The 24373-nt window shown below is 34.2% G+C and overlaps 2 protein-coding genes and 1 long non-coding RNA gene across 3 annotated transcripts in view; 1 reads left to right on the top strand and 2 right to left on the bottom strand.

Moving 5' to 3' along the window:
- Positions 1 to 24287, bottom strand: part of LOC127880030 (N(4)-(Beta-N-acetylglucosaminyl)-L-asparaginase-like) — a 33471-nt gene extending 9184 nt beyond the window's left edge. The window contains exons 1-3 of the mRNA XM_052427243.1: positions 24142 to 24287; positions 7997 to 8150; positions 7554 to 7666 (exon numbers count right to left, since the gene is read on the bottom strand). Of these exons, the coding sequence (XP_052283203.1) occupies positions 7554 to 7666; positions 7997 to 8150; positions 24142 to 24280 (406 nt within the window). The 5' untranslated portion in view covers positions 24281 to 24287. The remainder of the gene's footprint in view (positions 1 to 7553; positions 7667 to 7996; positions 8151 to 24141) is intronic.
- LOC127880026 (uncharacterized) lies at positions 51 to 3319 on the bottom strand. Its single transcript, XM_052427238.1, has 3 exons — positions 2789 to 3319; positions 2300 to 2461; positions 51 to 1980 (listed from the first exon to the last, which is right to left on the bottom strand). Exons 1-3 carry the CDS (start codon positions 3101 to 3103, stop codon positions 613 to 615), a joined length of 1845 nt encoding a protein of 614 aa, XP_052283198.1. The 5' UTR covers positions 3104 to 3319; the 3' UTR covers positions 51 to 612.
- Positions 3178 to 4243, top strand: LOC127880034 (uncharacterized). The gene is made up of 2 exons (XR_008049388.1): positions 3178 to 3246; positions 3484 to 4243. It is a non-coding gene; the product is annotated as an uncharacterized LOC127880034 (long non-coding RNA).
- Positions 24288 to 24373: the final 86 nt, after the last annotated feature.

Genomic DNA, 24373 nt, shown 5'->3' on the forward strand with positions numbered 1-24373 from the left:
TATTAATGAGTATTATCAGCAACACATTCATAAAAGAAGAAGAGTCTTCATTAAACAACTATTTGTGTAGTGTTCTGAGAAAACTGGGCATAATGCATGTGCGTAAAGTGTCGTCCCAGATTAGCCTGTGCAGTCCACACAGGCTAATCGGGGACGACACTTTCCGCCTTAATTGGATTTTTGCTAAGAAGAGACTTCATTTAAACAAAAAATGTCATAAAAGCGGAAAGTGTTGTCCCTGATTAGCCTGTGCGGACTGCACAGGTTAATCTGGGATGACAATTTACGCACAAGCATTATGCCCAGTTTTCTCAGAACACGACAAATTTTATTAGAAATAATGAATGCAGAAAACACAATCATGAAGAATGTGCAAAATACATTTAACAAATCAATCCACCTTTCTAAGCCCTGAAAACAATATTTCATAAAATCTGTTTTGATTTCAAACAACACATACAGATTTAATGTACACAACATTCATTGAATAACTGTTGTAGCATTTAAGATTTAGGTACTGAAACACATGTAAGGAGTTTTCATAATGAGTTTCAATACTAAACAATACTTATAAAAGCCACTAGAGTTAACATTTGTGTTCCCAAAGTTCAACTAATCCTGACATGAAGGGCAAAACCATAATTTGGTTTTTGGACGTTTGATCATCTTCAGACATGTGAAGTGATACCACCCAATATCACAATTTTCATTGTCACAGCAGATCATTCTTCCCTCCTCTGGTCCATTGCACAAGCAGTAACACTCAGCAGGCGGGTCAACATTATCATCAGTTGCCATCATATTGTTGTTGGCACTACTGACACACAAAGCATTGGCTTTTGTAGTGAGGGTGTCATGAGGATCACTTGGCGTTGGAAGTCTCGTATATATTTTCCCTACCAACTCTGGCAATATCGCATACTTGAACAGTTTTTCTGCTTTAATTGTTGCCTCATTCCAGAATTTGACATCAAATGATATCAGTTCAATGAACATGTCTTTATCCGTCCACACAACAAAAAAACATGACTCGAGACCAGTTACTCCCATTTGTGTTTGAACCTGGTAATAATATTCATGGTCAATATCCAAACACAGTTCTCCATTCGAATTCTTCTGTAAGCATGGCACAGAATCATCAATCATCATACCCTTTTTAGTGTAAGGACATTTCACTTCAAGACAGCTTACCCCGCAGCAGTCACAATGAACAAATCCATCTGGAGAAGCTGCAATGAATGACAGGGTTTCTGAAATATGAAGGCCGCTCATTTCCACGCGAAGATTAGAGTGTGATGTGCTCAATACTTCACAACACTGTCTGGTTGCTTTTTTCTCATTCTGGGTTCCCCATTTTGTGGCATTGTTGCTGAATTTGTCATGAGGGTAACAGATTTTCTTTATGAGACTTTTTGATGGATTTGACTCATCAGTTCTGCACACAGCTTTCATGTTAGATGCTGTTATGCGACCAGCTCTCAGATCAAACCAAAGCTTAGAATTTGATTGTTCTTTCGTTAGTTTTTCGCAGTTAATGACTTCTTCATCGGTTACACATATAGTTGGGAAAATTGAGCAACATTTATCCCTAATTTCCTCATCGTATAAGTGATCCCAATCTTTGTTACGAAGTCCATTCAACAGTTTTGGGAGGTGAACTTTTTTTACAACAGGCACATAGTCATCTGAAAAGCCTGGCACAAGTGACAACACTGCTGTTTTTTTTCCGGAGAGTTTTAACGCACTGAAAAAATCATTAAGTTCTTCAGTTGTTGGCGCTGGAATTTTTTTCTTTGGCTTCCTTGCACTTACTGGCTGGGTGACAGTCGGTGTGCCCGCCAACATGTCATTGAATTTCCTTTTCAAGTTTTTTTTACTGGTGAAGTCAATTCGACTGGTTTCTTTGTATTGGACGTTTTTAAGGTTAGGTGGGGGCTTCCAGTAGGCAGCTTTCTGTGTTACAGTACGCTCATCACGCATCTGAAAATAAAGAGGTTTATATTGTGCATTATTATTTTACTTGTCCTGATTTTAATTATTATACTGTTTACATAAAGTTAAAACATTTTGGGTCCTTAATAATATGATTTCTTAAAAAAAAGGCAGATCTTATTCATAAATCGAAAAATTAAAGACTGTCCTTTGGACAACTGAAATACCGGTAACTAAAACTGGTTGTCCGATTTATATTTTGGTACTGGACAACCATTTAATTTCGCTGACTGTTCAAAGCATGCGAATAAGATTTCTGGGCAAATACATCCTGACAGTTGTAAGTTAAATGACTCTTCGTTCTTACCTTGACGGTTGCGGATACCCAGAACATCAACGCTGCTACATGCGTACATGTTTCGCCACAGCCTGCCATGCAGTCGCAGTGGCTGGCCAAGACTGCACCATTCTTCTCCGCGATGAACCATGGGGTTAGGGCTTTGTCACGTAAACGCTGTGAGTGGAGCACCTGAAATAAATTTGATTTAATTGTTTTGATATCGTGTATCAAAGAAATAAAACATTAATTCTAAACTGGTACTTGTTTAATGTACCTAGTACATCAAATTATTGATGTAACTTATACATACATGTAATGATGTAAACATTGACTGCTGACTTAATTTACTGTGACTTTCTTATGAAATCGTTTAGCAATTAAATTAAATTTACATAATCAATACAATATCTTATATATAAATTTATTAAATATGAAATAAAACTTAAAAACAAAATTGAAAATATAAGATACCGGTACTAACACTTGAACAAATATGATAATGCAGTGCAAACTCACCCTTCCTCTAACCACATGTTTCTTGTCAATCACCACGGATTTTACGTCCGACACCCATCCACATTCAACCTGATTCACTGCATCTAAACTTTTATAATTCTTCAAATCATCATGCGTGTACACACTCGGAGTAAACAATAAATAAAACACAATATCTGGATACGACAACGCAGGCAGCAGTTCAACATCATTTGAGAGGTTTTTCAGTTCAAATGGATCATTCTCTGATATTAACTTCAGCTTTTCGTCGTATCTTGCCTGAACAATGGGAATTAATTTATCTCTGTAGTGTTTACTTGCTATTTTTAGAGCCATTTACGCTTCATAAATCATGCTGTTGATATGAGTCATCCGCTATATTTAATTTAACTGAGAATACATGTACCCCCAAGATGGCCGCCAGCCGGTGTTACGGTAAAAAAATACCTCGTCGTGAAAAGGGTCTATTAATCATATGGGTATCTTTACAAACATTACATTTTAACGCATTGTGTGATGCTAATTTTATTTGTATTATTTGCAAATTCATGATTTTGAATGAGCACAAAAGCAATACAATTTTAGTCATTTTTTTACAATTTTATAACCACTATTAATATGATCAACATATGTCGCAGCATTTTTGGAAAGGCTCAGTCAATACTTGCCCTTTATCAATCTTGTTGGTTTAAATTCAATTTGTTTTATATTTTCAGTGTGCTAAAAAGAAGCAAAAGAGGGTTTGACTCCGCAAAGACAAATGTCATGACGCCAGCGAAACTTGGGCGTACAAACCCAGGTCGTTTCCACATTAAGAACTTTTAATGGTTGAAAAACATTGTGGACTTTAAATAGTGCTGACATACATGTGTGTTCAAGACAAAAGAAAATTCAGTATGAATTAGTTTTAAATATTCAATTGATTAAATTAAACTGTTGCATTTTTTCATAAATGAACACATTGCAGCAGTGAATATCTCTGCTTAACTCAAAAGTGACAGTTAGATCTTTTATCATGTTAATCAAAAATGTGTTCCTAAAACTCATTATAAATATAAAATTTTCAAACTTGTTTAAACAAGATAATTTGGTATTTAATTTTAGTAAGCTTTTTGTATTGCTGTAGGCTTCGAATAAATCTTCTGCATTACCATGTAAAGAGGAATCTCAATATTTTGTCGTTGAAATAATAAATAGAAAATTGTTAGTATTATTATCAAATTTTTGTTGTTCTATTTCACATTGCAAATGGTTACTTGTGAAAACTCTTTTACAAATATGTGATTTTTTTTACATGCTATTGATTTTTAAAATATTTTCTTTAACTGAATGCTCATTACACTTAGTAACATGAATGTATTGTTACACATACTCTTAAACTTAAATAATACCAAGATTACCTATCATGCATGAACTAATGTGTATGTTTCAGTGATTGACTGATTATACTGAGAAATAAAACATAAACGACTTTTATGAATTGCATTGCCTTCAAATTCTGCTGATTTTTGTTTAATACTTGAACACGAAATCACGAAGACTTATAGTACTACTATAGATATCATGTTCAAAAGGAGTCCAACAGAATAATATAATGGCATGCGAACCTTCATTGTCTCGGATGAAAAAACAATTATACATTTTAAATTGTAAGCAATTGGCAGGCGTTAATAATGTTGATATTTTTCACGCAGCAGAGTAACATTTTTAATTAATTAAAAGACCGGTCTTTGCTACATGCACATATGTGCGATATACAATGGCAATTGAAACCCTGTGAAACAAATGGTATTGTTACTCGTTAACGCATCCGGTAATTGGGTTCCGTGTAGCATACTGCGTATTAATATTACCAATTATTTATTTCCAAGAAACAAGGCAAAATTGAACGAATATATATTTGTTTATTACACAATGAAAGTCGAATATTGCGAAACAACTATCACCATCAATGAGCGAAATCGCTCGCAATCGAATGAATCTGCTTTCCTTCAGCTACATGAAGGTCAGTCTGGCTGCACAGGTTCTGAGCGACTCTGTTGGTGAATATTAAAATGGCATGCAAAACTTTGCTGCGACGGAGGTTAAAAGAACAGTTATACATTTTGAGTTGTTTGCACTTAACATGTCTTGATTATGACGTTATTTAAAACAAAACATGGTAACATTTTAATTCTATTAATAGACCGGTCTTTTGTACGTGCACATACGTGCTATTAACAACGGCAATTTAACCCTGGCGAAACAACCGGCAATTAATATTCATCAAAGGGTCCGATAATTGGGTCCCCGTTCGACATACTGCGTAATAATTAGACTAAATAATGAATGATTTTGAGATCAACAACGCAACAATTGAGCGAATAGGTACTTGTTTATTTAACATAATATAATTTGAATCCGAAAAAAACGTAACCCGCTCAATAAGCGAAATCCCTCGCAATCGATATCGTGTAGCCGCATTATCGCTACACAGGGACCAATCAATCGAGATTATCAAATCTCGGTTTATTTTGCGTGCTGTAACGGGATAACGCGAGGTTGCTAATCCCTTTGTTTGTATAGGTTCCTGACTGTAACTCCAATATAAAGCGCTCCGTTATAACGCTGAATCCAATATAACGCGGAGGGTGCTTGGATCCCATTTTTTCTCCAACCTTCCATTTGATTTCTGATTCAAATCCGTTTTATGCAACTTCATGTATTTTCAGACAATTCAAAGATGGCGGCAATCACAGTCATGTTGATTGCTTTATTCAACCGTCCGTTGAACCGATTATAATCGCCTCGAGGTTAAACAACACCGACAGCTAATTGGTGTTAATCTGTTGTGTAATGTCAATAAAGGTGTGAAAAACTCGCGTGTCAGTGTTTATTACATGTATTCCTCATCAGAGCGGTTCAGTGCGATAATTTCCATAAGTTAAGTGCAAGCGGGATAGTTATACAATTTAAGTAATTCAAAACGATTGAAACATTCTTACTTTGATATGGTTGCAGTTTGACTATATTAAATGAGCGGCTGTGAAATATACTGCCTACTGTATAAAACAACTTTTTCTGTCATTTCATTATCATTCTAGTATTATGTCATTTAATCTTTCAGTTCGTGTATAAGAAATTAAATAATGCAGACGATTTATTTACATGCGAACGCAGTGTACCGGCAATTGTTAACAGAGTTTCACTTTCATTTTCGCGCGGTATCAGATGTATTGATGTTAAGGGAACAGCCAATATGAGCAGGAATATAATTTTTACCTTCTAATTAACCCTTTCAGTGCGGGAACCGAATTTTAAAGGCCTTTGCAAACAGTTTGGATCCAGATGAGACGCCACAGAACGTGGCGTCTCATCACGATCCAAACTGTTTGCTATTCTGATAGTATTCTTTGAAAAAAAAAGAAGAAAATGCTTATTTTAGAAATTCTGCAGACGACATTTTAGCAGACGACACATTTCCCAGCATACAAAGGGTCAAGTCGCAGTATAGACTAAGGTAAATGTCAAGGTCGCAATAAGTTCCATTGATGTGGGTTAACTGAGAGTATTCATAACAAAAATCCATGGTAAAAGTATCAAAGCTTTGTTAAAGGCATTATTGATGTTCAACAAAATGCTTTAATTTGGCTTAACCAAAAATTTAGACTTTTTGAACTATTCTTACTCAAAATGAAGGCCAATAGCAAGGTCAAAAGTCAAAATGAGAAAGGATGATGTTGGTGTGTTGATAGAATAAAAGCTGTGTAGGAAGGATTATTGACCCTATACAAAATTTGTAAATTTTTGTTAACATCTTATGGACGGATGTTAGGACTTTAGAAATGTTTCTGTAAAGGCCCTGAGATGGTAGGGCATAACAAATCCCCCCCCCCCACACACACACTTAGTTTATTATGTGCACATTAAAATCAAAATAGAAGACTATTTTAGGATTGAAAGTAAGTTATTTATTTTGATATTAAACCTACCTTTATATTCTTAATTTTAGGAAGGAGTCAAGCAACATTTTGTATATAATTAATTGTTATAAACTAGAACATCGTCAGATTATGCAATTTGTTTTGTTTTGTTTGTAACAAAATGAACAGAAAATCTCTCTTAAACTACTTGCAACTAAACCGAAATTGTACATGTAACTAAAGAGATCTGTTCAAAGTATTCTGAATTATAAAATCTATTAAATCTACTTAGAATACCGTAGTTTATATTGTTGTAATATCATTCTGGATACTGTTTGGCAAATTGCCTTTGTAGGGATTTTAAACCAGGTCCTTTGGGACCAAATCTAATGTGCAACCAGTGCACAATTAAGGTTTAAGAACAAATAATATTTTTCATGCTATGTTAGTAATGAACATATTTCCCAAATAATAAATTATAATGCATTAAAACATTAAATAAGTATGTCTTTTTTATGCTTTCACAAACAAAGAAATGATCATTAAAACGTGTGTAGTAGTCACCAATTTAATTATGCTTGTAGCCATGGCAATTCTGTGAACAGAGCCCTTAAAATGTATTACCATTTTGCAAATCTGTAAATGGACCCCTTAACTCTTTTAGTGCTGGAACAGAATTTTGAAGGCCTTTGCAAACAGTTTGGATACAGATGAGAAGCCACAGAATGTGGTGTCTCATCAGGATCCAAACTGTTGGCTATTCTGATAGTATACTTTGAAAAAAATCGAAAAAAATGCTAATTTTAGAAATTCTGCAGACAACATTTTAGCAGACGACAAATTTCCCAGCATGCAAAGGGTTAAAACATAACAGTAGAACTAACCTTGATCGCCCACCAGTAGTGTGTGTGTGGTCCTCTCCATCACAGCACGGGCCACAGAGATGGCTGTCTTCACCAGCCTGATGGCACCAACAGCACCAACATCATGTGTAATGCTGTTTGATGAAGAACATAAAGTGCACTTTAAGTGGTTACATTTTCGCAACTAAAGCAAGTCTAAATGTATTAATGTAATATTATATATTACATCACAGCAATTTGTGTATTATTCTTTTTCTTTCCTGAAGATGAAGGCTTACACATTCATACCTACAACTTGTTCGTAGAAATTCCAGATATTATGAAATATTACCTAAACTAACTTGAATTTATAGACATCAAGACTGCAATAAAATTACGTAGATAATATTTATTTGCCCTTACTAAAATATGATACAGTAAAAATTAACTTAATAAAATTCGTCCAAGCTTTAGCCAAATGTTACCCATCCATAATCATAGCATCCAAAGTAGTCTCCCCTGCCTCATCAGGGTTACTTCCCCAGCCGACACTCCCATCACATCGCTCCAACTCACACTCAGTGCACCCAGCCTCTACTGCGTCCACAGCTGTCCGGTTGTTGCTGAGCATTTGCCATGCTGAAGGTGCAAGATAAATAGTTGACTTAACAAAACCAATATGGATTTACAGGACTCCATTTCAAAAACTCTAATTTGTCATTCAAGACACATCCTTAATTTAAACATGCATCTCCTGTTGACACTTTTGAGTGTTATTTTTGTGTATCATATAACAATGTAATGAATAAAATAATAAACATTTCTTATCTATTAAACCAATTCAAAACATACTGAATATTTGAGCCGCGTTCTGAGAAAACTGGGCTTAATGCATGTGCGTAAAGTGTCGCCCCAGGCTAATCGGGGACGACACTTTCCTCTTTTATGGTATTTTTAGTTTCAAGGAAGTCCCTCTTTACCGAAAATCAAGTTTAGGCGGAAAGTGTCGTCCCTGATTAGCCTGTGTGGACTGCACAGGCTAATCTGGGACGACACTTAACGCACATGCATTACGCCCAGATTTCATAGAACGCGACTTATTTATATAAATAAAGACAAAACAACTGAATTTGATTCCCATGACTCCCATGGTTATCAAGAGGTACCCGTAAGTATCAACCCCCTGAGCCTTCAGCCCTGTGGACTCTGAAATGTTAAGGTAAAACCCTGAACCAACAAAATCAATGGTTAAGTTTCAACAACTTAATGGGCAAGTTTTACAACATTTTATAGACCAGTCTTAATTGTCCAAAATGTGTTCAACTAAGTTGGAACAACTAATTTCTTGTGACCATTTTTAAGCCTATCAAGCTCTGATGAACTGATTTTTGGGCAATCTTGAAGTGGTTTTTTAGTCCATTTTGTTAAAATGCCACATTGGAAATGTAAACATTTTGTGTCATGAGACGTTGATAGAGCCTTATATAATTTGTAATTTTGAAGGGAAGGGATAGGGAAAAACAATCAAGATTACCCTTATGGATGGGGCAAATATTCTGACCTGCAGGTTAGGGCTAAGAAGATATGTGTTCGTCAGAAACACAATGCCCCCTTCTGCGCTTCTTTGAAGCCATATATTTGACCTTTGACCTTGAAGGATGACCTTGACCTTTCACCACTCAAAATGTGCAGCTCCATGATATACACATTCATGCCAAATATCAAGTTGCTATCTTCAATATTGCAAAAGTTATTACCAAGGTTAAAGTTTTGGGACGGAATGACAGAGTGACAGACAAACAGGCCATAATCAATATACCCCCTCTGGGGGCATTAAAAGCTATGTCTTGTTTACCAAATGTGCAAAAAGAGTATGATCATTTTAGACCAGAAAGATCTAATTTAACATCTTATAAATTATTCCTTTTGAATATATGTCTTAGAGTATATACAATTTATAACAAAACATAATCTACTACCATAATAACTTTTAATCAGGGTCTTATTTGGTTTTCAATTATTCCCTTAACAGATGAACACAATTTCAGACCGAATTGTACATGTGTTCAGCTATTTGATATACTCTTTTTGTATTTTTGTTTTCCATATTGGTAGTGTAGGGTTCAGTAGTTTATTTGCAATATTTATGTTAACTTAAGCAAGAAGCAATACAATGTTTTAATACAAAAGATAAGCAGGAAAAGCAGGTATCCATCAGCATTATCCCGTAACATAATAAATTACAAAGATATAAGAGATAAATATGCACAAAGAAGCACATAAGGTTGTATTATATACAAAAACACAAGTAAACTAAGGACCTGTTTTTAGCAGGTGTCACTAACTAACTTGTGTGCTAAATCATTTTTGTATAATGGTTACTTCTTAAGTAATACTTTCATTTTACAGAAACAAGTGCATGAGATTCTTCAACTAACAATTTGCAAAATTATTATACTGATTACTGAATATTGGTTGGACTATTTTCATACACTCACTTTGGCAACATTTATATCAATTAAAAAAAGGAAGCTGATTTGATGAATAATGTTAATGCTTTTATACATATTTTGAGGTTAAAATCAAAACAAATTGACAACATAAGTACATGCATTACAGGTAATGATTTTATTGCACATACAAAGTTCTTGTTAAACAACAATAATTCAAGTGTTAGAAATTTATACAATGTAAAGTTCATAATTAAAATTATTTTTTTATAAATATACAAGAAATTATACAGGTTTTGAAATTATTTCATTCTTCTGAGGACAAAATCATAGTGCAGGCCTATGAGGAAGCGTACTAACAAATACTAATAGTGATTGGACAAATACTAATAGTGATTGAACAACTACTAATAGTGATTGAACAAATACTAATAGTGATTGGACAAATACTAATAGTGATTGGACAAATACTAATAGTGATTGGACAAATACTAATAGTGATTGGACAAATACTAATAGTGATTGAACAACTACTAATAGTGATTGAACATATACTAAAAGTGATTGAACAAATACTAATAGTGATTGGACAAATACTTATAGTGATTGGACAAATACTAATAGTGATTAAACAAATAATAATAGTGATTGGACAAATACTAATAGTGATTGAACATATACTAATAGTGATTGAACAAATTCTAATAGTGATTGGACAAATACTAATAGTGATTGGACAAATACTAATAGTGATTGAACAACTACTAATAGTGATTGAACAAATAATAATAGTGATTGGACAAATACTAATAGTGATTGGACAAATACTAAGTGATTGGACAAATACTAATAGTGATTGGACAAATACTAATAGTGACTGGACAACTACTAATAGTGATTGGACAACTACTAATAGTGATTGGACAACTACTAATAGTGATTGGACAACTACTAATAGTGATTGAACAAATACTAATAGTGATTGAACAACTACTAATAGCGATTGGACAAATACTAACAGTGATTGGACAAATACTAATAGTGATTGGACAAATACTAATAGTGATTGGACAAATACTAATAGTGATTGGACAAATACTAATAGTGATTGGACAAATACTAATAGTGATTGGACAAATACTAATAGTGATTGGACAAATACTAATAGTGATTGGACAAATACTAATAGTGATCGGACAAATACTAATAGTGATTGGACAAATACTAATAGTGATTGAACAAATACGAATAGTGATTGGACAAACACTAATAGTGATTGGACAAATACTAATAGTGATTGGATAAATACTAATAGTGATTGGACAAATACTAATAGTGATTGGACAAATACTAATAGTGATTGGGCAAATACTAATAGTGATTGGACAAATACTAATAGTGATTGGACAAAGGCAGTGATGTCACATCTATATTGTTAATACATGAAGACGGAGTTTCTTGTGAGTGTTCAGGGTATGAAACTGTCTTACTTTTGTACTCTTGTAATTTTACCATCATAACTGAATTTGAATTACTTATTTTTTATTTTTTAAGCATGACATTAAAATCTAAAGTATACTTTGTTAAATTAAATGCATATGTATGCCTATATGCATGGTTTCAAGAACTCTGGTACAAATACTGCATTCATTCAGTTATGTTTTATTATTAGATAAAATTTAATTTAAAGTCAGTACAAAATTGACATTGCATTGTCGCTGGAGTTCTTCTTCATATATTGTTCAAGATATCTCTCTGGGGCATTGCCAAACAAGAAACATTCAAGAGTCTTGGCCTGGCACAGTTACAAGTTTTTTCAAACTATGTACAAAGTCATTAGTAGCCTATTTCGTCGCCCTCCCTTTCATGAACCCTCCAAGGCTGGCAGCTGTCACAAGGTGGTTTGATGATTCCAGTCTTGTTGTTGAGAGTCTGAGGTAGTCCGTTCTTCAGACTGTATAAATGTACCTGCTGCTGCTGCCTCTTGTGTATGTTATAGTAGGACGGCGGTAGGGTTCAGATGAATAATCAATAAGGTTGTTACAATGGTGAGGTACATCATAGTAGCCTTAGCTTTTTTATGTCTTTTTTGAGGGGCTACCATTCACGTCAGCTATCACCTGTCAACTCCAGTGCTTTGCACAGGATATTTGTCAGATGCCCCGTGGCCCTTAGGGGTGGGATAGGGAGGGCAGCTCCCTACATACGCTCATTTTTTTAACATTTACTTATTACATTATTTGGTGCATTATGACTCTTCAAGAAAAAATAGCTATACATTCATGGTTTACAATATTTTGTAAATCATTTAATACTTTCAAGTATAGATACGCATAGTCCTCATTCAATCAGTTTCCCAATGCATCCGTTTCATCTGGATTATCAATTGCCGAATACTTACTTCTTTTCCCGTCGCATATCCCATATATTCCTTTTTTAAATTAAATTCTTGTTAATATGGACGATAAAAGTAGTCAAGAATTTCCTAAACACAAATATTCATTTTGTTTTCTGAAGTAACAAATGAATTTTTGCATATGTGACTATTTAAAGATTTGATGAAATAATGTCCAATCTGGACGTGGGTTTTCCCTCAGAACACAAGTATGTGGCCTGACGTGCTGTTTGTGTTTTTAAACAACAATAAATACACCCACTCTTTTCACATGACGTTGTATAAGTCTGCAAAGTATTTGTGCACTTTTTATTGAGACAAAGAAACAATAAGAAATACAAGAAGCACTGTTTATTTTAAGCTAGAATTAATTTATGTTGCGTTAATATTAAAATTCTGAAGCGAGTTCGGATTACAAATTATATATACTAATCTGAGAATTCAACAAAACATTTATAGTTGTGTATAATCAAACAGTGGTTGGTAAAATTGCTTTACCGGTCGAATAAATGATATGACAACATTTATATGCATGAAATGCACTATTTCCACAAGGATGTATTGAATGTCTACAAGTGCTTTCGCTTTTGGAATGCATGCGCTCAGGCTCTCATTGGCTTATATCGATATTCCAATACAACAACTGTCGCATAATTGATGTATTTCATGTCGCATATAGAGAATACTAGGTTAGCGTTGAATACAGAGAAGTTTATGTTGCGAGGCTTAGAACGCCGGAAGCGCGAGCCTTGGCGAGCGCTTTCGGTGTTCGAGCCGAGCAACATAAACTTCTCTGTATTCAACGCTAATCCTAGTATTCTATTTATCCCATTTGATTTTTTCAACGTGACATTTAACATAAATAGATCTAATAACCTTAACAATAATTTTAATTCAGTCATAAAAGCGCTTAAAATCTAACAAATGTAACCATGCGTAGTGATATACATGTATTTGTTCTGGTACGCAAAATAGTCTTTAAAAAATTCACACACAAACTGTAAAACAAGTAAAAATATCACCATATGCCTACATTCTATTTTACGCAGTATGCGAATTTTAACACATTACGACCGCGAAAAGAAGATTTTACTTTACTATAATTTATTTTATTTTCGAAAGAAAATGATCAAAATCCAATATGGCGGCGATTGCTCCTGACAAAATGCTGTCGATGTCAACATACATGTACACCATCGACGACCTAGTTCTGGCTACCATAACTTTAAATGTCGCTTTTTATGATTTTTGACTGGCGCGACTTTGTACAGGTCTGTCAATACTAAATAAACTGTACGCTGAAGTTTCTTTAGCTATCGAAGACCTTGACAATTTTGACGAGTAAACAGACAATTGCAGCGACTGACACTTTATTTGACAAAATATACAGGGCAATACGTTTTCAGACTTCGGACGATGAATTTAAGGACGCGCAGAACGTGTTTTTTATATAATGTTATGGGTATGCCGTGTGTGATCCGATGCATCAATGGCGCCTATGTTAAAATCATTTCCCCGAGAACAGGGAACGACAAAAGTACAAACAAAAATCAAAACACGTAAGAACTAGTATCTTACCTTTAGTTATCCTTTAAAATCCATCTAATAATCCATTTAACTCAATAATTGACGATTTTGCATCTAGGGTCATTAATAATTATTTTAGCATAGTTAAATAAAGACCCTTATGCCATTCTATCACTTTATTCAAATGAGTTTATGAACGCGATAAACTTTCTTCTTCGTCACACGCTACGTCATTTACTCTACATTTCTGCTGTTCAAATGAACCGGAGCAGATTATCTAATAATAGCCGTTGGTAAACTCGGTTGCATTTGCAGATTTCTGCATACAAACATAATTATGTTTAAACTTGCACAATGTTTTATTTATCTATGGTAAATACACTTATTGTACGAGAAAATAATTTAATATATAAATACACAAAGAATGGAAAACATTCCAGTACACAACAGATAAATGAGTAGAAAATACCCGTGTAAAAAATGGGACGTTCCCAATTCCAGTGTGGTGCTATTTTTACCATCTTATACTTTACACAGTTCTATGCCTAACGTGAATTAAATAGGAAAGCAAACATAGCAGATTATTTATGAACTGTGCGATATGTGTATGGCTTGTTGTACATTCTTAATATTTAAGTTAAATGTCAAAAGTATATGCTTTGGTTATAAACAATGCACATTACACTAAATAATATAATGTCGTATAATTTTGAAGCTCAAGTTGTGTCGACTTTGTTTCTTATGAAAAATCATTCAGTGGTAAAGTAAATATAAATAAAAAAATAACAAAACAAAAATCGTGTAATTTTATATTTTATTTCAACATTTCTTTTGGTGAATATGTCATATATATTTTTTTCTGCAAAATATGCACATTTTCTTTTAATGGGTGACCTTAAAATTCGATCAATGAACCAAACAATATCGACCTAATTTTAGCGCATATCGCATGACGTCATTTAAAAAGTAGTCCGTGCACGCGACAGGTATATTCCACAGTGTTGAATACAAGCAAGTATATTCCACAACGTGTTATACCGTCAATGTCGCGGTGAAAATGGGATAAAATTGGTGTATTTCATGTATATTCCTTGTTCGGTGTAACTGAATACATAATATCTGTCTTCATGAAGAAATGCATAAATGGGCATCATATGTCGTCGTCAAATTAGACGAAAAAATGCACCAAGTTATGGCCCATGGCTGGGTTCACTAATTTGTTATGTCTATTGTAAGCACATGCAGCACTGTTAATTTGTGTATATTTTCGTGTTAAATGACAGGTGACAGTTAAACAAACGTGGTCTCGCTTAATTATTGGCATATATATGCACAAGATATGTAAGTCACACATAAAGCCATCCCGTATCAGGTAATTCAACTCATGTTAAAGTCAATCATCCAGACAGCCGTCACCCAATTTATTTGTCCATTATTGTATAAATTGGCATCTGCGTTGTATGAAGGACAGTCTTACTAAAACGGCCGAACATACAAGTCGCATTATTGCTGGCTTTCGCGGGATTGGCCCATTGCGGGCTTCGCATGTATCTTGTATTTGACAAACATTTTGGAAACGTTGTGTTGTGTTAATAAGCAGAAATAAAACGCAAAGAAATCAGAAATGAACTTTGTTGGTTATTACTGTGTGATATCAACGAACAATGTGTAATTACGTGACACAGTACATTTTATCGACACCTCATTTTCATTAAAGAAAGATTTTATATTGTATGATTTAAAATCTTTAGAAAGATCAAATCCTGAATGACAAGTGTCTTACAATATCATGTATCAATGTTAAATGACGTTGATCGATTGTCCACGTAACACTACAGGTGTTGTTTGACTAGTGACCTCCTGTGCTGTCCATTCGAAGAAGGTATTGCCCGGGTTGAATATGTACCTGTTGCTGTCAAGTAGATGTCTTGGTTTGTTGTTTTCTGTCTATGTTGATTCATGGGTGATGTTATCTACCATTGCTGTCGTGAAGAAGCTCTATCTATCGCCAAGCTGTGTAGGCAAATCGCACGTGGTCGGTTGCACTCATCTGCGTATCAAGGTTCACATCGAGGCTGGATATGTCATCGTGGTTTCTGTTGTTTTTGTCGCTGAACCAGCCGTCATCACGTCGTTGTTTCTGTTGTTGAATCCATCGTGATATTGTCTCTGGATATGGTGTTGATGCGTACCGCGTTGCTTATCAATTGTGACGTATGTTAAAACCTTTGTGATCGCATTGTTGTTTCTGTTGTTGTTGATTGTACTTTTGTTCTTGGTTCCAGCGTCTTCATTTCTCTTGGGACATTAAGATCTTCTATTGGCCATAATGCTCACGAGGTATTAACTATAGCAGTGTTCTCCTTGATGTCTTAGGCCTCGGAAGTATCATTCCAAATGCGTTATCTACGCACGTCAAACAGTTGAACGGCTGCATCTACTCTATAGTGTTTAACGTCACAAGTATTGTGTCCAGTGTTGCGTCACTTGTTGTCCTTCGAAATCTTCTGGCGTTTGTCTTCTTTTAGCGATAGAACCAGGTATTCACTTTGAGAGTAAACGCCGTGATGTTCCATTCTAATTATGTTGTTTGTTTCTTCTATTCGTTGTGGAAGCGTTGTCTCGCGAAGTCGCTCTTCTTCGGCGTTGTCTTCAAATCTCGATATTTTTATCTGCGTCGTGGTGATACAAGTATCAGTTGTTCAAAATCATGGCAAACATTTATAAATATCCCCTTAGTTATTGTTAAATATCGTCATGACAACTTACTGTGATATCTTATTCAAAAAAATAAATTCTTTACAACGAAAAAAATATTAGTCAATTCCTCAAAACATACTTCGGATAAGTACATGACAGTTTGACATCTGACAAGCCATTTACTTAATATGACTTGTGTACCGCCTTAGGCATAATCATTTTACGCACGTGCAGCCGGTAAATTTTTGACAGGCGCGCGCCACTTTATTGACCTAGAGTAATGGGTAATGATAGACGTACCTGTTCATATCATGGTTTCATAAACCTCGTCTTTATCACTATAGTTTTGCCGTTGGGCATAGATTTATTGACATGTTTGACCTGTGCACTTGTAAAAATGCGCAAATATGACAAGGTAGACTTTTATATATATGCATTCATAATATAAGAACACGTATCGGTATACTTCAAAATTCAGGTCTTTGCTACTAATCGAACTACTCAAATAATTCTTATGCGACATCGCATCTTCTGTCGAGTTAATTGTTATTGTTTACATTCGGGATTTTCAGCGCATGCGCACTGACTGGTTGGCAAAAACACTGGTTACAGTAATGTAAAACATGTATAAAGGACTTTTGTTTAGTCAATAAAACGATAAAATAATCCGAAATAAACATCAAATCTCTTAAATAATAGCGCAAATAAATCATATTTAATACCAATAAATTTTTATTCATAAATATATTTTCGTCTTTATAAAAATACGAATTAGTTATTAGCATCAGAGTAAAAGTGATCGAAAGACTAAATACTGAAAATTCCACAAAACAGAACAAATAAATAAGCCGTATTCTTTCTTATAGTAAGACTTTTATAAATGATATATACAAATAATGAAACAGATATTTATTGATCATAATTCTAAGTGGTGTGGATATTGTTATTGTTCATCAGCGGTCGAATGTGTAAGAGGGGCATTTAATCAATAATAAAACAAAGCCCTAAAAAGCGGAATACATAACAATTGTTAAATTTTGTAATTTTCTTTTCCATTGAATGAATTTTCATTTCGTTTCCATTGAATGACAATAATTATTATTAATAATGTAAAGCATACAAATGGAAAAAAACCTGCACAATGTGCCAATTGAACTGTCTTTGCATGTATATTGAAATCTCTTTACTTTGTGATAAGGAGTGATACATGTAACAATCAAGCATTTTATGATAAATAACACTATATATTTAATTAAGTTTAGGCAAGTATTTGTGATTGCTTGTTTTCATGATGATGTTTCATGCACTGCTGTAATGTACAATGTTTACGGTAATTGCCGATTTTATATTTGCCGGTAATCGTTAAATACATTAATTGTATTGAAGCAAAATTGCACACAATTTTATATTTATAGACATTAAACACTGTATATTATGATTAAACTGGCTATTATATATACACTTAATCCTGCTAATCTATTTCGGACTGATATCTTCATTTTTTTAAAATATGTCAACATATTTTATTAAAGCAACTGTTACGTATGTTGGCTTTAAAATTTGGCTGAAATGACTGGGCAATATGCCAAGAGATGACAAGGAGGTATCATAAATTGTGTTTAATGACCATAAAATCTTCTGCCACATTTGGTTTACGCAGGCACCCTAAGTATAGGTCACTGGGTTTATGACACCATTGTTTAATTTGTAATTGTCTGGACAGTATCCGATCATAACAAGATAATCTGATTGCGATGAACAAAGATGCAATTAAACACCGGGTTAAAAATGATGAAACAAACAGTGTCAAAATTGGTGTGAACAATTAAATAAAAACAATTTTATTTATCGAGAGAATTTATTTAATGTGTAACATGGTAAGTTTTTACAGACATATTAAGGTTCGAATCAGAACTATATGTTGCGTACATAAAATCGATCTATTTGTTGTTTTAATTGTGTTCTTTCATTAAATTTAATTTATTCTTTAAGAATTAACATTTCTGAGATTTTTTATTCTAAAATGATTTGCTAAGTAGAGAGATCTTTGTGGTAACCACATACCGAGCTCGTAGATTGTGTTCAACTCCCGAGTTCGTTTTTAGTAAAAACAAATAACAACAATATATTAATATAATCGTTCCTAAAATGCATTTTCTTGCATGCTAATGTTTAATTCAGATATTATTTATAAAATTATATTTGATATAGTGCATGGTTATCAATAACATCGATGATTATGTTCACCGTCTCTATATGCGCTTATATGAATTCCATCTCTTTTTGCCAACCAGTGGGCGGAGTCTAAACTTTGCAGGTGCGCGTGACGTCACGCGTTAACTCGTCTATAGACGAGTTAATTGTTATTGTTTACATTCGGGATTTTCCGCGCATGCGCACTGACTGGTTGGCAAAAACATTGGTTACAGTCACGTAAAGCATGTATAAAGGGCTTTTGTTAAGTCAATTAAACGATAAAAAATCCGAATTAAACTTTACAACTCTTAAACAACAGTGCAAATATATCATATTTAGTACCAATAAATGTATATTCATATATATATAATTTCCTCTTCATAAAAATACAAATGAGTTATTAGCATCAGAGTAAACGTGGTCGGAAGACTAAATATTGACAATACCACACAACAAAACAATAAATAAGCCGTATTCTTTTTTATAGTAAGACTTTAAAAATGATATTTCAAAACTTATAAAACATATATTAATTTGATTATAACTATAAACGGTGTGGATATTGTTATTGTTCATCAGCGATCGAAAGTGTATTATAAAAGACGCATTTAATCAATTATAAAACAAAGCCATACAAAACGGAATACATTACAATCGTTAAATGTTGTGGTAATTTTCTTTTCCATAGAATGAATTTTCGTTTCGTTTCCATTGAATTACAATATTAATGAATTTTAATATACAAATGGAAATAAAACCTGCATCTTGTGCAAATTGAACTGTCTTTGCATGTTTATTGAAATCTCTTAACAAGTAATAAGGAGTGATACATGTAACAATCTAGCATTTTATGATAAATATATATATTTATTTTACGCAAATAGTGTGTATCCATTGTGATTGCTTGGTTTCATGATGGTGTTACGTGCACTGCAAGAACGAACAATCTTTACACTAAATTGCCGAGTTTACATTTGCCGGTAGCCGCGTTAAATACATCAATTGTGTAGCAGTAATATTGCACAATATTTTAAATTTAAAGTTATAAAGCACTGTATTATTATGATTAAACTGGCTAACATATAAATACACATGTTCCTGTTAATCCGTTTCGGACAAATATCTTCTTTTTTTAAATATGTTAAATTATTTATTAAAGCAAATGTTACGTATTTTGGCTTTAATATTTGGCTTGCTCATTATGACTGCTCAATATGCCAAGAGATGACATGGAGGTATCATAAAGTCTGCCACATGTGGTCTATGCAGGGACCCAATTAAAGTATAGGTCCCTATGTTTATGACACCGGCATGTTTTCTGTGTAATTGTCTGGGCAGTCTCCGATCATAACGAGATAATATGCTTGTGACGAACAACGGTGCAATTAAACACCAGGTTAGAAATGCTGAAACAAGTGTCAAAATTGGTGTGCACAATTAAATAGAACAATTAGATTTATGAATTTATTTGATGTGTAACAAGTTTGTACAGATATATTAAGGTTAAAATCAGTTACTATATGTTGCGAACAAAAAGCGATCTATTTGTTGTTTGTTTTCATCCTTATTTGTGTTCTTTCATTAAATTTAATTTATTCTAAAAGAATTTTCATTTCTGAAATTTTGTATCTAAAATGGACGTGAAGATGCGTTTAGTAGAGATTTTTGTGGTAACCACATACCGAGCTCGTAGATAGTGTTCCACTCCAGAGCTCGTTTTTAGTAAAAACAAATAATAACAACAACATAATCGTTCCTAAAATGAATTTCCACGCATGCTTATGTTTTATTCAGACATAAATAGTAAAATTATATTTAATACAGTTCATGATTATCAATAAAAACGATGATTATGTCAACCTTCTCTATATGCGCCTATATGAATTCCACCTCTTTTTGCCAACCAGTGGGCGGAGTCTAAACTTTGCAGGTGCGTGTGACGTCACGCGTTAACTCGTCTATAGCGTAATTTGCTTCGATGGCACAGGGATAAATTCTCTTACTCATGAGGACGCTAAGGTTACTCGGTCAGCTGCTGGAGCGTGCGCGTCGCGACCGAGGCGAGAGTCGCCCGCAGAAGATTTTCTTACTATAGAGGGGAACTTCTGCGGGTGGCTCTGCTAATCCAGCAGAGTCCGTCACCCTCGAGCCGGACGTCTTCCACACTGCTGGGATTGCTGTCTTCTCCAAGATGCAGCGGACTTGTCACCCGCTGTTTATCGTCGAGAGTTCGCCGGCCCGGACCTGCCAGAGGTCCCGTCTGTAGAGGGCCGGGGACGGCGGGACAGCGAGACCACCAGTGTGGGGGACATACGGGACGGACCTGGGCCTGACATACACCCAAGAACATCGAGGGGGTGGCTTTAAAGAGGGACCCCGGGACAGCGGTACTCAGTACGCTCAACGCACTGGGGAAACTGTCTCGGGGATGAAGACGACAGCCGGTGACAGCGAGAGGGGCCATAAAGGCAGAGCTGCTTGCTTGCACTCCTTTGGTGGAGCTGCGCACAGACAAGAATTTGTCTTTGAATTGTCAACTACCAGTGCACATTAAGGTCTCATTGGCCACCGTGCACTGGTATATTTGGATCTAAATTATATCTTTGGCGAATACCCGGGAAGCCGGGGTAAATTTGACCTACTTTGGCTCAAAATTAATCTTTTTCCCCTGAAAGGTCACAGGGGCAGGTCGGACCATAAAGACCTCGTGAAGGGGCCGGTAGGACCTGAAAATAAACTCTGATTAATAAAAAAAAAAAAAAAAAAAAAAAAAAAAAAAAAATAATAATGACGCTAAGGTTATCACAACCTCGGGCTCGGTATGTCCGAACGCTGATCAGTCAGCCGTGCTCATAAAATATAATTGTAACCCTTAAACAATTATACTAGAAATTTAATGCGTACATATCGTTATATTTTCACTGCGCTATACGTGTCAGATCGCATTAAATTCTTACTTAAAATTACTCAAGACCTTCAATATTACCGATATCCTACCTATCTTTGCATCAACACAATGACGTATATACATATTTACATAATTTTTTTATGTGTGTCTGCCCTATTCATATTCGCAATCAACATTATTTTTCTTATTTCCTATTTTCTTTCTTTTACAATTCGGAAAACTATTTTTAAATTTTCCAATAATTTTATCTATTCGTCCTCTTTAATTTTCTTTATCATTCTAATAAACAAAACCCGCCTTATTTTCTTTATTAAAATAATAAACAAAACTGTCTTAAATAATCTTAATTCCTAAATTCTTAATTCTGCCAATGTAAAATACTAGGTAAATTCTTTGAATATTTGTATCATTTCCGAGTTTTTTTCTATTATATTAATAAATAAAACCACCGCCAAAGTTTCTTTATTAAAATAATAAACAAAACTATATAAGATATTATTATTTCCTTGTACGTTTTAATTAAATGGAACTTTACAAAAAATACCAACAATTTAAAATGGATTTGTGCGCAAAAAAACGCACGTTCGTATACAATCTATATTATAATCATACACAATTTATTCAAAATTCTTTAAATATTCTCAATGATTTGTTCGCCTCTAATTTCATTATTTCTATAACTCAGAAAATTCTGTAAATTTAATTTACTTTCTTTTTTATTTATTTTATTCTTAATTTCCCGATATTTTAGAAAAACTACAGATCAATGAAAAACTGTATGATTTTGATACTTGTAAAATTTGTTCGTACATAATTTATTATCAACAATATTATTTTTAACATCTAACTACATAAAATTCTTTAAAACAATTCTTAAAAATTTCGTTGTCATGACGCCTTTTACTTTCATTTTCTACTTTATAAATTTTGAAATTCCCTCTCCAAGTTTGCCATAATTGTTTTAAACAACTGACCTGAATTCATGTCGCGTTGTGGTTGTGATGTTTTCATTTTTTCGGCACGTGATCGCACTTGTGATCGTACTTCGGTCGTATCCATGGTACACGGCACCATAAAATGTACTGTGTCACGTAATTACACATTGTTCGTTGATATCACACAGTAATAACCAACAAAGTTCATTTCTGATTTCTTTGTGTTTTATTTCTGCTTATTAACACAACACAACGTTTTCAAAATGTTTGTCAAATACAAGATACATGCGAAGCCCGCAATGGGCCCATCCCGCGAAAGCCAGCAATAATGCGACTTGTATGTTCGGCCGTTTTAGTAAGACTGTCCTTCATACAACGCAGATGCCAATTTATACAATAATGGACAAATAAATTGGGTGACGGCTGTCTGGATGATTGACTTTAACATGAGTTGAATTACCTGATACGGGATGGCTTTATGTGTGACTTACATATCTTGTGCATATATATGCCAATAATTAAGCGAGACCACGTTTGTTTAACTGTCACCTGTCATTTAACACGAAAATATACACAAATTAACAGTGCTGCATGTGCTTACAATAGACATAACAAATTAGTGAACCCAGCCATGGGCCATAACTTGGTGCATTTTTTCGTCTTATTTGACGACGACATATGATGCCCATTTATGCATTTCTTCATGAAGACAGATATTATGTATTCAGTTACACCGAACAAGGAATATACATGAAATACACCAATTATGCGACATGAAATACATCAATTATGCGACACAACAATCTGCCTTTAGGAATGCTTAAGTTGGGTAAAAAGTTTCATGTTATTGATGTTATTGACAGATGATAGTAAATCAGCTCTCAAAATATTGGCGAAGTCAATATCACTTTGATCTGAAGAATGGCTAATGCAATTACTGAAAAAATACACTAATCGGTAACTGTCAAGTGCACTGTTGACTCTGATTTCCAAATTTAAGCACGTGGTGAGGGACTCTTAAATGGCCAGTGGAAAGCACTGAACTCTGAATGGCCTCCAGCTGGTCAATGCTTGTCTGAGACACAGATGTTGGGCGAGTTGCCAAGTCACTGTAACACTATCAATAATGAATATGTCATCAACAACATTTTCATCATTTTGATTTTTTTTCTGGATTATATATATTATGTCAGAATTATTTTTGGTCAAAATGATGAAAAATGTTGTTTTATGACATATTGATAGTGTTAAAGTGACTTGGCCATGCACCCAACACCTGTGGTCTGAGAGTGAGGGTCACATGCAGCTGCAGCATTCTCCAACATTGGAGTTACTAGAAATCTGCACTGCAACTTTGCATGGTCAAGCTCTTTTTTACTCATCCAGTAAACAGTGGGTCAACTTTTTTACAGTAAACTCTGAAGTTTACGAGCATAATGTATTTTAATTTACAAACAACAACAACAATATAAAAAATTAGCTATCGGAAAAAAGAAAACCTGCTATCCTTATTTAATACCTGCTAAAGTAGCGTTTGTAAATGGCCAAGTGTTGATAACCACTGGCAATGGAAGCGAAACACAGTGACAAACAATAATAAGTAATACAAAAACTTTAATATCTTTTTCTTTCATGGGCGCAGCCATTTTGCGGATCATGTGACAGTTGATGATTAAAAGAAAAGAAAAGGGTTAAACAAAGCTATAATGTTTTAACTTTAGCAATGTCTATCCATCGAGTGGACTTTTGAA

This window comes from Dreissena polymorpha, chromosome 4 (assembly GCF_020536995.1).
Source record: "Dreissena polymorpha isolate Duluth1 chromosome 4, UMN_Dpol_1.0, whole genome shotgun sequence".
NCBI classification, from domain to species: Eukaryota; Metazoa; Mollusca; class Bivalvia; order Myida; family Dreissenidae; genus Dreissena; species Dreissena polymorpha.